General features: G+C 45.8%; 1 protein-coding gene across 1 annotated transcript in view; it reads left to right on the forward strand.

The window, feature by feature from the left end:
* The window catches only part of LOC308309592 (transmembrane protein 132D-like), a gene marked incomplete at both ends in the record, with an annotated part of 46,280 nt that overhangs the window by 1,447 nt on the left and 29,333 nt on the right, over positions 1–15,500 (forward strand). The window contains 3 exons of the mRNA XM_080755502.1: positions 386–1,344; positions 8,739–8,885; positions 13,847–14,018. Of these exons, the coding sequence (XP_080611628.1) occupies positions 386–1,344; positions 8,739–8,885; positions 13,847–14,018 (1,278 nt within the window). The remainder of the gene's footprint in view (positions 1–385; positions 1,345–8,738; positions 8,886–13,846; positions 14,019–15,500) is intronic.

Consider the following 15,500-nt stretch of genomic DNA (forward strand, 5'->3'; position numbering starts at 1 on the left):
CGCATTGCACTCTTGAGGGCTTGAGAGTAACTACTAGTCACGCCTGTGCAAAGACCAGTTTGTGAAACGGCATTCAAATGTGTGATATATAGGATAGTTTTCCACCCTATAACTTCTGTCTACGGTGGGTCCGTTCCTTTCTACCGGCCTGACACCCATAGGTACCTCTAGGTATTTAAAAGTACCTGCGGGTACCTATGGAAGTCACACCTCTGATGGGTGTGGTTTAGTCTCAAGGGGTGTGTTCTTTTCATTTTCTATGATTATAGGTGCTGACGGCCAGCCCGGTCTGTCCGATGGCCTCCGGACCGCCTCCTCCTCCTCCTCGCCCTCCTCCTCCTCCTCCTCCTCCTCCTCTCCGGTCTACCCCGCGGTGGGCTTCCAGGTGCTCAACGCGGACCATGTGTATCTGTGGCACGGGAGCGAGCAGCAGCAGCCGGGGGGGGGGAACAACGTGAGCTCGAAGAACAACAGGGTCCACAAGCAGACGTTCTTCATCTCCGGGCCCGGGGGGGGGAGGAGCGACGGTGGGTCGCCGGCGCCGGCCGTCGTCAACGCCTCCTACGGCCCCCTGAGCGCCGACGCCCCGGTCTCGCCGGACCTCCTCCGCCTCCTCCTGAGCCACCGCAGGATCCTGCCCGTCCTCCTGGCCCGCCAGGTGCGCTCGTCGGCCCCCGTCGTCCGGATCCTCTTCCACATGCCCAGCATGGAGTCGGACGTCGTCGTTGGCGCCAAGGGCCGGGGAGGAGGAGGAGGAGGAGGAGGAGGAACGTCGACGCGCGGCAAGGTCGACTCCGCCGCCGGAGCGCACTGTGTGACGGCGTACGCGTTCTGGGAGACGCGCGAGGTCCGCGGGGCGTGCCGCGTGTCCCCGGGGGGGTTCTGCGTGGCCCGGCTGAAGCCGGAGTCGGTTTGGTTCGGCTCGGGTGGCGGCGGCGGCCGCCCTGCGCCCCACGGCGGCAGGTCACACGGCAAGGACGCCGGAGGAGGAGGAGGAGGGCCTTCCCCGGGTAACCCCGTCGAGGTTTATTTCCAGAGCCGGACTACTGGGGACCATGAGACTGAGGGTCAGTGTACGCCCCAGGACAGCCTGCAGCGAGCGGGGGGCCGAGGTGGAGCGAGGAACAACAACAACAACCCCGTGGACTCGGGGACGCCCCTGCGGAGGGTCGGGAGCGTGGAGCTGCTCCGGAGCCCCCCGGGGAACAACCCCACCTTCCTCCGCCTGAGGCTCGGGGGTGCCGTGGTGGTCCAGACGTCCTCCAAGCCCCTGAAGGCCACGGACGTGGCGACCTTCTACGTGTTCCTGTCCAGCGCGTCTAGCTTGGAGAGCTTCACACTCAGGTAATATTGTTGTTAAGCTATTTTTTAGGCCTGATGTCGACATTTTAAAAAAAATTATTTTTCAAATGCCTTCTTCTTAACCCCATTTCTGACCTGAGATCAGATTCATACGAGGTTTCCACTGCTGGTCACACACTGGTCTGATGAACCCATTCTGACCTGAGGTCAGATTCTAAAAAAATGTCAGACCTACAAGCTCGTAGCGCGCCACTCGGTGGCGCGCTATGAGCTTGTAGATCTGCTATTTTTCAATGGCTAAATTATAGCATAATGTTTAAAACACAAAAAGGGGTTCCCGCCCCAAAATGGGGTAAGGGATAGGTACTGTATAGCATAATTGCAATGATATGTAATGTTTATCAGCGGTACAATATCCCGGGTTCAATGTCTGGGTTTGCATGTTTTACACGGAGCAGCAACATGCAAGGGACTCGCCATTTGACGTGGTAAACTATGGGGGCCAGATTTCATTAGCGACTGACGATACACTGATTCCCTGGTCAATGATCAATCCCATGTTTTTCATGGCCTGTGACAGTCGATCAATGCTGAACAGGGATGTGTTGCTGCCTCCGAAATTACTTTTCTTTATATGTGTGACAAATGTTGATATTGTCTACCTATGTGTTTCTTCCTCTAGGCAGGATACCGGTGCCTCAACATAGAAAATAGTGCACATTATAGGAGAGCTCCGAAAAACCACCTGTAACCAGATCTTTGTCAGAAATAAGCTAAACACGGAATCAGAATCTTCAAATTCAAGAATACTTGATATATATGTCCATGCAGTCATCATTAAAGACACACTTTTGGATACATATTTCTAACTATTATCTAAACTAATGAGAACACTTATATGATCTTTTTTTTTTTGTAGAGCAATTAAGCCCCTCATTATATTATTATTTGTCGTTTAAAGCGTCACATTTAAATATTATTTTCTCCAAGAGCTAGATTTTGATCTGCGAAAGTGTGGAAATCGGAAAGCCATAATTTGTCGGACCTTCAAAATGATCTCCCCGCCCCACAACAAACAAGCAGCTGAAGCAAGCAAGCAAGCAAGCAAGCAAACAAACCATATTTCTATAAACCATTTTCGAAAACCGTTAGGTCAATCTAATCAAGTGTTGCTCCGGATCCTCTCCTACGAGAATGATCTGACCCCGGTTGCTGCATTAATTGGACACGTGGGTTAAAAAGCACAATGTGCAGTTGGCACATTTTGCCTGCAGAAAAGCACTCTTGTTGATATAATATAGGCTTTGATGGTTATCGACGTCAAGTTCCCTGGGTCAATACTACAGCATGTGTCTGCCCTGTGGCTATCGGTGGAAATCTATATATAGAGGGCAAACTGATATTTCAGTGAACCAATTTAACTTGGCGCCGCTCAAACGTATAGGCCGGGCCGGGCATAGTGACCACTTTTGGTCACACGTCTGTTTTTATGGGTCCCGAGTAAAATACATTTTTTTTAATATATATTTTTTATTCCACGATTTTGTAACCCATTTTTCACCCCTGTGTCAATCATCTAATGTGATCCTGGGCTCTACACACCCTCCACCAACCTAGTCCCCATATATGGGGTACATGGGGAGAGCAACGGACTTGAACTCATGCTTCCTTCATGCCCGAGTGTCCAAGTTACTCCTTTTACACCTGACAGGGGGGGGAGTTTCCCTGGTTGGACGTATAGCGCGAGGAAGGAACACGTTATTCCAACCAGTTCCTTTCCCCTCCATCAGGCGCCCCGGCTGGCCAGGGGGAGGCAGTTTAGTGACCAGGATTACGGCATGTTTTTTGTGAGGGTATACCTACCCTATAGGGGACACGGGGAGAACATGCAAACTCCACACAGAAAGGCCCTTTCGCCAACCCCCGCCTTCGGGTATATGGGCACTGATGACGCGTCGGAGGAAACACGCCGCCAGCACCCACAGCGTCCCGAGCGGGAATCGAACCCAGGACCTTCTAGCTGTGAGGCGACTGCACTACCAACTGTGCCACCTGTACCCGGGTTTATGAACATTATATAGGAACTCGCAGGAACCTTCGAGCACTTGGGGCTGAAAAAAAGGTAGCATATACGGTGAAATCACTGGGATGTATGGCATTCAGTGTCTTCATGAAGGATGAGATTCCATGCATTTAAATGGTTACTTAAGGGCACTTGAATAGCTATGTGTGGGGCATAATTCCAAGGCCACGCTGTTAGCCCATTTTGGCCGGTATAACCTCTTTTGTTGTTTCAATCAGTATGTTACACTTTAGCTATTGGAAAATAGCAGATCTACAAGCTCACCTACGAGCTTGTAGGTCTGCTATTTTAGAAAAATCGTGAAAATGCGGCGCAAATCTTTGAATGTACTGTATATGTACTGGCGGCCAATTACATATAATTCTTGGGCTCCTTGACATGAAATAGTTTGAGAACAACTGATAAAGAAACATTTAGATTTAGACGACTTTCGTAGAATCGGCCCTCAGTCCAAAATGTGTTAAACGCTTGAGTGGTGAAGTGACTTCCAGTATGCTATTCAGATTATACATACAGTAAACTGTAATCTGTGCATGCTATACTGTACGCTACGGTATATCCTGTCTACTGTACAGCGTGCACTTCGACTTCTCTGTTGCTGGCAAAGTTACGAAGTGTGCCGTTCCACAGACAGGGGAAATAATTGGCAAACTATTCGCCCCAGTATTTATTCATATCTTTAACATCCCATTACCTTATAGGAACAAGGTCCTCTGGATATTTCGACTTGATAAATAATGCATGCATTTAATGGTGCTAAGGCTGCAAATAACTACAGCATAACAGATGCCCTGACTGGGTGAAAATGAACTCCTTACAAAGCCATGCCAAAACACAAGAAGCATACGGTAGCCATACCTGCTGCTCTCGATGCAGAATATAGGTCATAAACTGAGTATATACCCTTTCTTTTATTATACTTTAGATCTTTACAGGCAGACGGTGCAGGCTCAGGGGGTATAGAGTGGCCGGATGGTAACCGCATGAGGTTGCCAGTTCGAACCCTGTGGGCTCCCCCCAGAGTTGGTGTCGGAAAAGTGTCCTTGAGCAAAGACACTGAACGCCCCTAATTGCTCCCGATGTGCTGGTCGGTGCCTTGCATGGTTTCCGCCGCCATCGGTGTGTGAATGGGTGATTGTGATGCACAATCTATATGTGAAGCGCCTTGGATAAAGGCGCTATATATAAATGCACCATTTTTACCATTTGACATGGTAAAGGCTATCACGATGGGGGTGATTTCCAGTCGTCACTAAACGCTACATTAATTTCCTTCATTATTCACCGATGTAGGGATGTCACAGCCATTTTGACCTGAGATCAGATTCTAAAAATGTCTTCTACATCCTGACGGTTTTCTCTCTATGTCAGTGGTTCTTCGATCTTTCAAAAATAGCAGACCTACAAGCTCTCGTGGCGCGCTACGAGCTTGTAGATCTGCTATTTTTCAATGGCTAAAGCATAGCCCAAAATGGGTTAAATTAGACAAACAAACAACCTGGAACTTGCACAACATGCATACATATTATTATATTGACTGAACGTTATGGTTGTTTGATTCACTGACAAACATGGCGACAGCATTGCATTGAAATGACCATACAACAACCACCTGGTCACACAAGTCTAATGGATGAGTTAGCCATTGTGCTCTAAAAATGACCGGTTTTACAATGGACTGTAACGCACACGCACGCACGCACACATGCACACGCTCGCGCACGCACACACACACACACACACACACACACACACACACACACACACACACACACACACACACACACACTGATGAGATAGGCTCTTGATAACAACAAACAAAATTGTGCAGTGGGATACTTTAGAAAAACCCTCTTGGAGCACGCTATCTCTGCGCGTCGTTTAATTGGTTAAGTTTAAGAACGGACAAAGGTATTAAGGATTTAACATGGTATTTAATCAAATTGCTCGAAGTTTTACAGTATTACAGATTGAATAATAGAATGAAATTAACTACATGAGATCTCATGGGTGGCGTCAGAATTCTATCCCCTGGCAGATGAATGTATACAGTTCGTGAAGTCACTGGTCAAAATGCTTTCCCTGCCCGTTTTACACATTAACATGAAGCCAAATCGGTGGATTCCAGATGACGATTTCTGTATGTTCCCCTCGATACTTCTGCTTTTCCTCGGGGGTTATGCGATGGTCAGTTTAGTCGGAGAGTTTAGCCTGAAGGACAAAGCATAGACGAACCATACAACATATAGAAAATATGGAACTGCGTGACGCAGAGAGGCCTCTTGACCTCTCCTCTGGTACTTTTCCTTGCTTAACATCTGAGTGTCCATTTTTAGATTTCTTATCAACCCGCTCATATCCGATGAGCCTTTGATGCTGTTTTGGGGAAAAACACAGTTACGGAAATATGGGCATACGCCATACGGTCTATTCGTCATCCTTTGGTCATATAGATTAAAGGTTAAACATGGATGAATCGATATCCTGATACGTTCAAAATGTATAATGCATTTGTATATTTAATCACATTATGCCTTTTTAAATAAATGGCTCTTTATTTGACATTAATGATCTAATTAATTTAGATAATAATATGGTCAACTGAGTATACTGATTGGATCTCTTTAACCAATAAACCAACGCACAAGCACACACACGCACACACGCGCGCACACGCACACACAAACGGTGATACTGACAGGCTAACAGCTATACCGTATGTTTTTAGGGGATTGATATAAATACAGTAGACTTCTAGGTAGACGGACTAACAGACTAGTGACCCCCCACTGCTGAGGCCACCCATAAACCCGTCAATTACTTTTACTCCTGCTGCTTCTGGCCCACTGCCAAAGCCGGGATGAGATTTTGGCAAACGCCATGCATGAGTCCGGCGGTTAAGTCCCAAGTATGGCTCCGAGCAGCCGGGGCTATATAAGCGATTGATTCTTCCTCCTGTGGAGAAATCCTTTGCTCCACTTCACTCTTTAAAGGGGCCCCAAGATGGAGACCAATCTCAGATAATCTGTGGGCCTGATTGAAAATGACTCGAGGGGTTAACCCTTTGGGACATCGTCGATCTCGGGGGCGACTGACGTTTACTCTCTCTCTCTGCGCGTGTGTGTGTGTGTGTGTGTGTGTGTGTGTGTGTGTGTGTGTGTGTGTGTGTGTGTGTGTGTGTGTGTGTGTGTGTGTGTGTGTGTGTGTGTGTGTGTGTGTGTGTGTGTGTGTGTGTGTGTGTGTGTGTGTGTGTGTGTGTGTGTGTGTTGAATTACTTTTTTCTCATTCAAATTTTATTTGTTTTCTGATCAGGCAAAAACACAGTATAATCATTTCAAAGTAGCCTATACAAAATTGAACTAAAAACACACACACACACACACGCACACGCACACACACACAAAACCCCCTCCCCGCCCCCCATCCTATTCACAGAATAATCAACCCACAACACATCCATTACATCACCGGGTCAGTGAGTCTTTCAGGTCTGATATTAGGTCTGTCCACATTGCAATTGAGCCCTCTTGGGCCTGATTAATTGTGGTTGAATTACTTGAATGGAGGGCATGCACGTGGCATCATACTCTCTGAGGGGCAGCGCCGGTGGCCGAACGGTTTTGCGGAGCGGTCTTGATATCGGAAGGTCTCTAGTTCGTATCCCCGGAAACCGGCACGTTAAAATGACCACCGCTGAAGTGCCCTTTTTGGACAAGGCATTGAACCCCATACCATGAAATGTTCTATGAGCAGGGCCTGGCTGTATAAACAAGTTCTTGAGCTTAGTCCAGTTACCCTGGGTAAACAAACATAGTACCTTTCCTTTCCTTTTGATGTCGGGAACGCCTACTGAGTGTCAAGAAAAAGTGCTTTCTGGTCTTGACAGCCTCATACATCCAAACAGGAAAGTCCTATCCGATTTGCATTAAACGACATTAAACTCACTTTTGACACTTTTATGCATGTGCATTGGAATGTTCTCCGTATATGTATGAAAATTGTACTCGCAATTTCCGTACATTGTATTCAAAATACTTTTGTGTTTTGAGTCAGAAAAGACATTTGTATGATTCATAGGCAACTGGCCTGCTGGAGTGAGAGTCTGTCTGCCTGCCTGCCCAGCCACTGACCCTGCCCTTGATCCTGTCACAGCTATCATTGATCAGTCTGGCATGGCGTGTCTGATGATGTGTGTCAGTGTTGTTGAGGCTATAGCGTATATATACATGCATGTTGGTCAGTGACAACTGACCCAGAAAAAGAACCGGTGTGTTTGAAACTCTCCCGGTGGGTGGTGGGGGGGTGTGTGTGTGTGTGGGGGGGGGGGGGGGGGGGGGTGGCGTCTCAACCAAACAGATTTATAAAGTGCGGCGGATAACCAAACCAATTGTGCATTTTATGACTAAAGCATGAAACTTTCAGAATATCATCTATACACACACACACACACCCCAAGGTTTGATTTCAGACGTGGAACCTACTTTCTGACTGACTTCTGGTGACCTCGAGGAGTTTGTTTGTATTTATTTATGATTACCCGCAGAGAGAATTGACAAAAAAAAAGTAAAGTTAACTAGTGATATTGAACTATCCCCTGTGGGAGGTCTTCAGGTTTATTACATACGTATATGATTGATTGTAGAATTGGGTTTTGAGAGTGACTGAGAGTTAAAAACAAGTAAGTTAATATAAAATGAAATGATATGAAATGTTTTGCTGTTGGGGGCACTAAGTATTCCCATTACTTGCATGATGCCTGGGTACAGTTCTTTGTGACACAATTTGTCACATTGAAAGTGTATAATGGACATGATGAGATTTGTTGACTCAACGTCAATTCTGTGAGTTAAATTTGGCGAGGGAAGACTGTCACTTCAGCAAAAGTATACTACACGTTTTGCTCCATTATTTTCCCCACTATAATAATCTGTTATGTCTGTTAAATGGAAGTTAGTTAGTTGTTCTAATGAATGACAACTTAAACCCCAATAGTCGGTACAGAAATGGTGAATCATGTCAACCTTTTATGATATAAATGATATGTTATAGTATTTGTTGGACAAGACTTTCTTTTCTTATACGTTGTGAGCTTTGTATTGATATATTTGATTTATTTTTCTGCCATTTTAGAAGCGGTATACTGATGATGATAGTTCATCAATTAGTGTCATTAACGACTAACAGCTTGTGGATGATCTACCCACAAAACGGACTCTATTCACAGACTATTCAAGCGCTAACCGCCGCCGCCGCCCCTCCCACATGTGTATGTCGCACAAATAAATGCGTTCGCTAATTGCCCTGTGTGTGTGTGTGTGCGCGCTCGTGTGTGTGTGTGTGTGTGCGCGCGCAGGGCCATGGTAAAGAAGGGGCTGGTGTTCCGTTCGGCCCGGCCCAGTGACTCGACGCTGTGGGACATCGGCGTGCAGCCTGGAACCCCCGGACCCCACGCCGTGTCGGTGCTCTGCCAAAGGAAAGGGGGGACCGTCACTGGAAAGAGGTCGGTCTAACACTGTGTGCACACAAAATGTGTTTGTTTTTTTTTTCTCCCCGTCCTCGACCTGCTATATTATTATCATGGAATTAACCCATTCTGACCGGGCACCCATTTTGGTGTTGGCATCATGTTATGCTTTACCTATTGAAAAATAGCAGATCTACAAGCTCGTAGCGCGCCACCGAGTGGCGCGCTACGAGCTTGTAGGTCTGCTATTTTTGAAAAATCGAAGAGTGACTGACATTTTTAGAATCTGATCTCAGGTCAGAATGGGTTAATCAGACCAGTGTGTGTCCAGTGGAAACCTCGTATGAATCTGATCTCAGGTCAGAATGGGTTAAAGTTCTCCAGTCGCCATGATGCAGTCATTTTGGATTCCCATCTTCCAAAGTCTTCAATGATCCAAAATGTTTTTTCTTTTTTTTCAATTCAGTGAAACGTATACTGTTTATAGTCTCGTTGTTTATTTCCATGCAGATGTCATTGATTGACAAGGTATTTACTTGTTTAGCCCATTTTAGGGCCTGACGTCGAAAAAAAAAAAAAAAAAAAAAGTATTTTTAAAGTTCAAAAAATTTCCGACACATTTTCCCCAGAAATAGCAGACCTACAAGCTCGTAAGCGCGGCACCGATTGCCGCCCTACGAGCTTGTAGATCTGCTTGAATAATGCTTGAAACACCGAAATGGGTTAAGTGTAGTTGAAAAAGCCTAATCACAAGTTCAAGAAGAGTGACATGAGTTGAGTTGAGTGACTTGAGTCTTTAACCCATTCTGGGCAGGAACCCCTTTTAGTATTAGCACTGTGTTATGCTTTAGCTATTGAAAAATAGCAGACCTATACAAGCTCGTAGCGCGCCACTCGGTGGCGCGCTACGAGCTTGTAGGTCTGCTATTTTTGAAAAATCGAAGAGCGACTGACATACGTAGAAGACATTTTTAGAATCTGATCTCAGGTCAGAATGGAAAACTGTCGGGATGTGTAGAAGACATTCTTTGAATCTGATCTCGGGTCAGAATGGCTTAAATATAAACCAACTGAATTTACAATTAGAGGTAAATGATGACGAGGTTTTATACAGGCAGCAGCAAATACACGACCAAGTGATTCTGAAGACTGATTGGGGCCAGAAAATGGATAATCGGTGATTTCAAAGTAGTTTTATAGTTATACATTTTACATCACAATCTTCTACCTGCTGTGGTTGAGGGCGACTGTGGCTCAGGAGGTAATAGAGCAGTGATCGTCCAATGATGCGTGGGGTCGGCGTGTTCGAATCCCGGCTCCTCCTCCTCCATGTCTACATGTCGAAGTGTCCTTATATGGGCAAGACACTGAACCTTGCATGGCTTCCGTCGCCATCGGTGTATGAATGTGTGTGTGTGTGTGTGTGTGAATAGGTGAATGTGCATATTCGCACAATCTATGTAAAGCGCCTTGGATAAAGGCGCTATATATAAATGCATACCATTTGCCATTTTGACCACATGCAGGCCTGCCTGATGCTATTGGCACACATTTGAACACACCTCTAACCAGCAACCTTCTAGCCACACACACACACACACACACACACACACACACACACACACACACACACACACACACACACACACCACCCGCCCGACCGACCCACTTATCCACAATCGTCTATAATCATGGCTATACGTTATCCTGGCTTTAGTGCTTGCACGTTCAGCGAGGGGTAGATTAGGAAGTATAGGGATATTCCAAGTCCTATGTCTCTCACATTGAGCTCTTGCACGCACGCACGCACGCACGCACGCACGCACCCACCCACGCACGCACGCACGCACGCACGCACGCACATTCCATGCTGAGCTATATCAAGTGATGATACTCCCAGTGGTTTACGGACCGTGACCCCCAAATCGCATCTATCAGGGGAGATGGATGTTTTTTGAGGAAATATGGGAATTACCCCCCCCCCCCCCCAGGCCCCCACATGCCTTCACACTATCTCAGTATCTCTACCCCCCCCCCTCTCTCTCTCACATGCCCCCCCCCCCCCCCCATGCACACACATATTGCATACTTTCCCTTTTGAGTAGGGAGGTGGTGTGAGGCATGAACCGTGAGAAATCTGTCTCATCTATTTTATCTTGAATTTGATCACTGACACACACAGCGGTGGGTGGCCGAACGGTTTTGCGGAGCAGTCTTGATATCGGAAAGGTCGCTATAGTTCGTATATCCCCCGGACCGGCACGTTTAAAATTGCCACCGCTGAAGTGCCCTTGAGCAAGGCATTGAACCCGCTACCATGAAATGTTCTATGAGCAGGGGCCTGGCTGTATAAACAAGTTATTGAGCTTAGTCCAGTTACCCTGGGTAAACATAGTACCTTTCCTTTCCTTACCCAGATGCGTTCTGTTGGCTCTGAACAGGGATACTATATCAAGTATAAGAAGAGTATCTTCTATAGTAAATACATTAAAGTACATTTTACATTGGCCACAATAGAATGTGAATAAACTAATTATTATGCAGATAATAATTATCTGCCTAATGAAAAACAAACATTGACTTTGTTGCAGCCTATTGTTTTTAAGATTTTAAGAAGTTACTTTGACCAGTTTGTCATATAAAAAACTCAATACACCCATGCAAAGTAATAAGAAAAAAAATCATAATAATCCATATTAATCATGACGGTATACAAATGGTAATATTGTTAAATAAAGTATACAAAAAACATGACCAAGCAACATATCGCAGGTTGAAACTTCATGAAAAACTTCCCCTGTGAAAGAGAAAAGGGAACAGTTTACAAGAGGTTAAAACCAGGTACAAAATCAAATCATCAACAAATGATAATAAATGGTGGTCACTGCATTTGAAGACAGTGTGCGGTTGTTGTCCTTGTTCATATATCAGAGGTGCCCAATATTGCATGTCAAGGACCCCAAAAATGTTATGTATTTGGCCTCCGACCCCCCCATCTGAAAATATGTTATTCCAGGAGACTTTCAAGCTATGAACTTTCATTGGTGTGTGACGTCGCGTTCTCTTCCTGGGGTGCGTTTTAATTGATTGGCCCTGGAGTGTTGGAGGTGTTACTCTAATTGTAACAGCTGTTTCATAATATATATTTCATATAGCTGTTTTATTCTATCACATACGTTCAACTCTTTTGAGTATAGAGCTCAACACCCTCATTAACCTTTTTTGGTTTCCTAATACATTCCACCCCGGGAAAAACTCAAGTTTAATTAGGAAAATATATTTGACAATAACTTATCCTTTTCATTTCAATTTATCTATATCCTGCCCTCATTACACGCATAATGGGTAATTGAATTCCCCTGCCACTATATCGTAACATTGCACTTTTGGTGTTTATCGCATTTATGATTGACATTGAATTACTTGTGCATTTCACATGCATATATATTTAGATCTATGTGCTATTATACATGGCATGTGACAACTAGCCTGACCCCACTGCATGGCGTGTCGCTTTTATTTCTAAAAGGGTCCCCATAAAGCCCTATTAAAATGATTGCCTTCAAATCCATGACTCATATGTATTGCCACTAATTACATTACAGTACAGTCTGTCATTGTCTAATGTGTTCAAACGCTGTAGCAAATACTTTGGGGCAACTTCAATCACATGTGGGCTTGAAACAAGACGTCAGGGTTTTATGCATGATTACAAAGTGATAACTCTTGTCATTAAACTACAAGATATGCAGAGTTATACCAACATGTTATGGTCACCGTGGGTGGTACCAATTTGTGAAAATATCAGTAATTGGCCCCTGGACTAAAATACTTCTGCTGTTACTGCAGTCAAACGGTATATAGTGTGTATCAAAATCTCCTTGAGGGAGGCGTCAACATAATGTGTCACGTGGTATAGCGGCCGCCATACTTGTTGGCTTGTCTGGTTTGTTTACATTGAGCGACTATCAGACTTGCTCAGTAAATAAGTGCCACAGCAAGGTCACGTCGAGGGAATGAGACGGAAAACGGAATTAGATTTTCGGCTTTCCAGCATGGAGACGGGCATCAAGGAACCCAGATTGACGAGTTTACAAAAATACGTAGAATGGCTTGGATCTCGGGCTGTACGGCGCACGGGGCGCAGAGACATAACGTTCAACAAAGTAAAACTAAGCACAGCCGTGTTTGTTCACAACATTTTCCTTGTCCTTGTAAGGTATTTGGGCCCGACGTTCTTTCTATCCATCCTGGTGTTGGTTCACTATATGTTGTCGCCAGGAACGAGCTCAATATTTACAAAAACGTACCACTCTATTCTGAGTGAGGTGGGCTAGAATGTAAAGCCCACGAGAGGGCCGTCCCTAGCTTTCAGACGCCGCCCCCCGTCTTGGTGACGTACACGTTTTCACACGTTATAGGCTGGAACTTACCGCCGGGAGAAACTATAGGCGCAGCTGCTGGACACGAGGCTAATTCATTGGAGCGACAGAGAGAGAGAGAGAGAGAGAGGAGTGTATGTCTAGGCCTACTGTGCGCGTCAATTTAACAAAGGTGTAGATGATCAGAAATCAGCAGAGAGTGAGCGACGTTTGCGCTACTCTATGCCGAATTGAAGTGGACTCGGCCCCAGACTTTGTTTTCTCCCTGGAAATAAAAACTGGGTCTGGGTTTCCGAGGCTAAACTCTATATGACTCGGGTATCTCCGGACATGCTGACTAATCAGATCTAAAAAGAAAACCACCTTTTATAGTCATTATTATGAAAACGTTTCATGAAAATGTTTGGGAACCACATGGCTTATAACACCCACGGTGCGCAGAGTAGGCCTACCTAACACATTGATGAATGAATTGATTGATGACGACTGACATTTTTTTAATCTGATCTCAGGTCAGAATGGGTTCATCAGACCAGTGTGTGTCCAGTGGAAAACTCGTATGAATCTGATCTCAGGTCAGAATGGGTTAAACTGTATTTATCTCCTGCTGAACAGGGGCCTGCTGGAGGTGCTGCAGATGGACTTCTCCCCCAGGGCTGTTTCGGAGCAGACCGAGAGCCAGATGATCACCTGGCGCCTGGAGTTGCCAGGGAACGTCAAAGATGTCGGCATGATGAAGGTCTACACCACCCAGAGGGATTATGTCGGGCTGGCGCCACTGGTCATGGTGAGAACACACTGACCACACACACACCGCACTATATAATTCGTTGCTGTCGGGGAGGAAACCTCCTAACTCCATTTTTTAGGGTTTTTTTTTGTTGTTGTTGTTGTTGTTAGTAAATCATCATAAATCAGTGCTATTGAACACCCTTTACGTCTTATGTGTTGTTTCGAAAATATTGAACCAATGGAAAGTAGTAAAAAGTGCTAACTCCACCACCTCTCCCCCCCCCCTGTCATGGAAGTAATTGACAATATAATAAAGTCACAACACCAAATTTGATGAGGCAGTATATTGCTTTTGTTTTCAAAATATAAGGTTTTCTTAATTTTTCCCGAAAGAAATGTGTATTTTTCATTTCCTGAAAAGTGGACATTTTGGAGTTTAGGTGGTTTTCTTAGGTGGTTTCCTTCCTGGGCAGCCGGGGGAACATTTCCATGGCATTTATACAGCACAGGTTTCCCAACCAGTGGGTCGGGGAAACTCGGGACCCATGGTTGGGTCGCAGTTCAATTGTTGTGGGGTCGCGAGTAGATATCTCCTTTTTATTTCCGATTCCTATACATTTATAAGGAAAGAAATACCGGTAATATGCTGGCCAGTGGCCAGCCGCATGCGAAAAGCAAAAAAATCCCCCCCCCTCCTCTCCTCTCGAGTCATTAGCAGGCAACAGTGCAGCACTAATACTATCTCTCTCTCTGTTTCTGGCACAACAGCGCCCCTACTGGTAGTCAGTCATGCTGGTGCTCATGAACACATACATAGGCACATATCATAGGTGAACCAACACATAGGTGAACAAACACGGACATTGCTGTTCCTTGGAGTGGTTGCACCACTCAAAAAAACACGTTAAACTCTAAACAGTCGGTATGCGTATTTCACGGCTGATGTAAACGACAAGTCCTACTGTTTTCTCTCTCACAACGGCGAGACAACGAGTCACGCTCAAACCCGTCCCATCGTTGGCTTCATTTGACCAGCAGCTGTCGGCTGAGGTGTTGTGTTGCGGGCAGCAACCGGTGACGTTGTTGTTGAACAGATCTCAGACCAGCTGTCGGCTGAGGTGTTGTGTTGCGGGCAGCACCGGTGACGTTGTTGTTGAACAGATCTCAGACCAGCTGTCGGCTGAGGTGTTGTGCAGGGCAGCACCGGTGACGTTGTTGTTGAACAGATCTCAGACCAGCTGTCGGCTGAGGTGTTGTGTTGCGGGCAGCACCGGTGACGTTGTTGTTGAACAGATCTCAGACCAGCTGTCGGCTGAGGTGTTGTGTTGCGGGCAGCACCGGTGACGTTGTTGTTGAACAGATCTCAGACCAGCTGTCGGCTGAGGTGTTGTGTTGCGGGCAGCACCGGTGACGTTGTTGTTGAACAGATCTCAAACCAGCTGTCGGCTGAGGTGTTGTGTTGCGGGCAGCACCGGTGACGTTGTTGTTGAACAGATCTCAGACCAGCTGTCGGCTGAGGTGTTGTGCAGGGCAGCAC

The sequence above is a fragment of the Protomyctophum bolini genome (assembly GCF_963924005.1).
Source record: "Protomyctophum bolini genome assembly, chromosome: 22".
Classification (NCBI taxonomy): Eukaryota; Metazoa; Chordata; class Actinopteri; order Myctophiformes; family Myctophidae; genus Protomyctophum; species Protomyctophum bolini.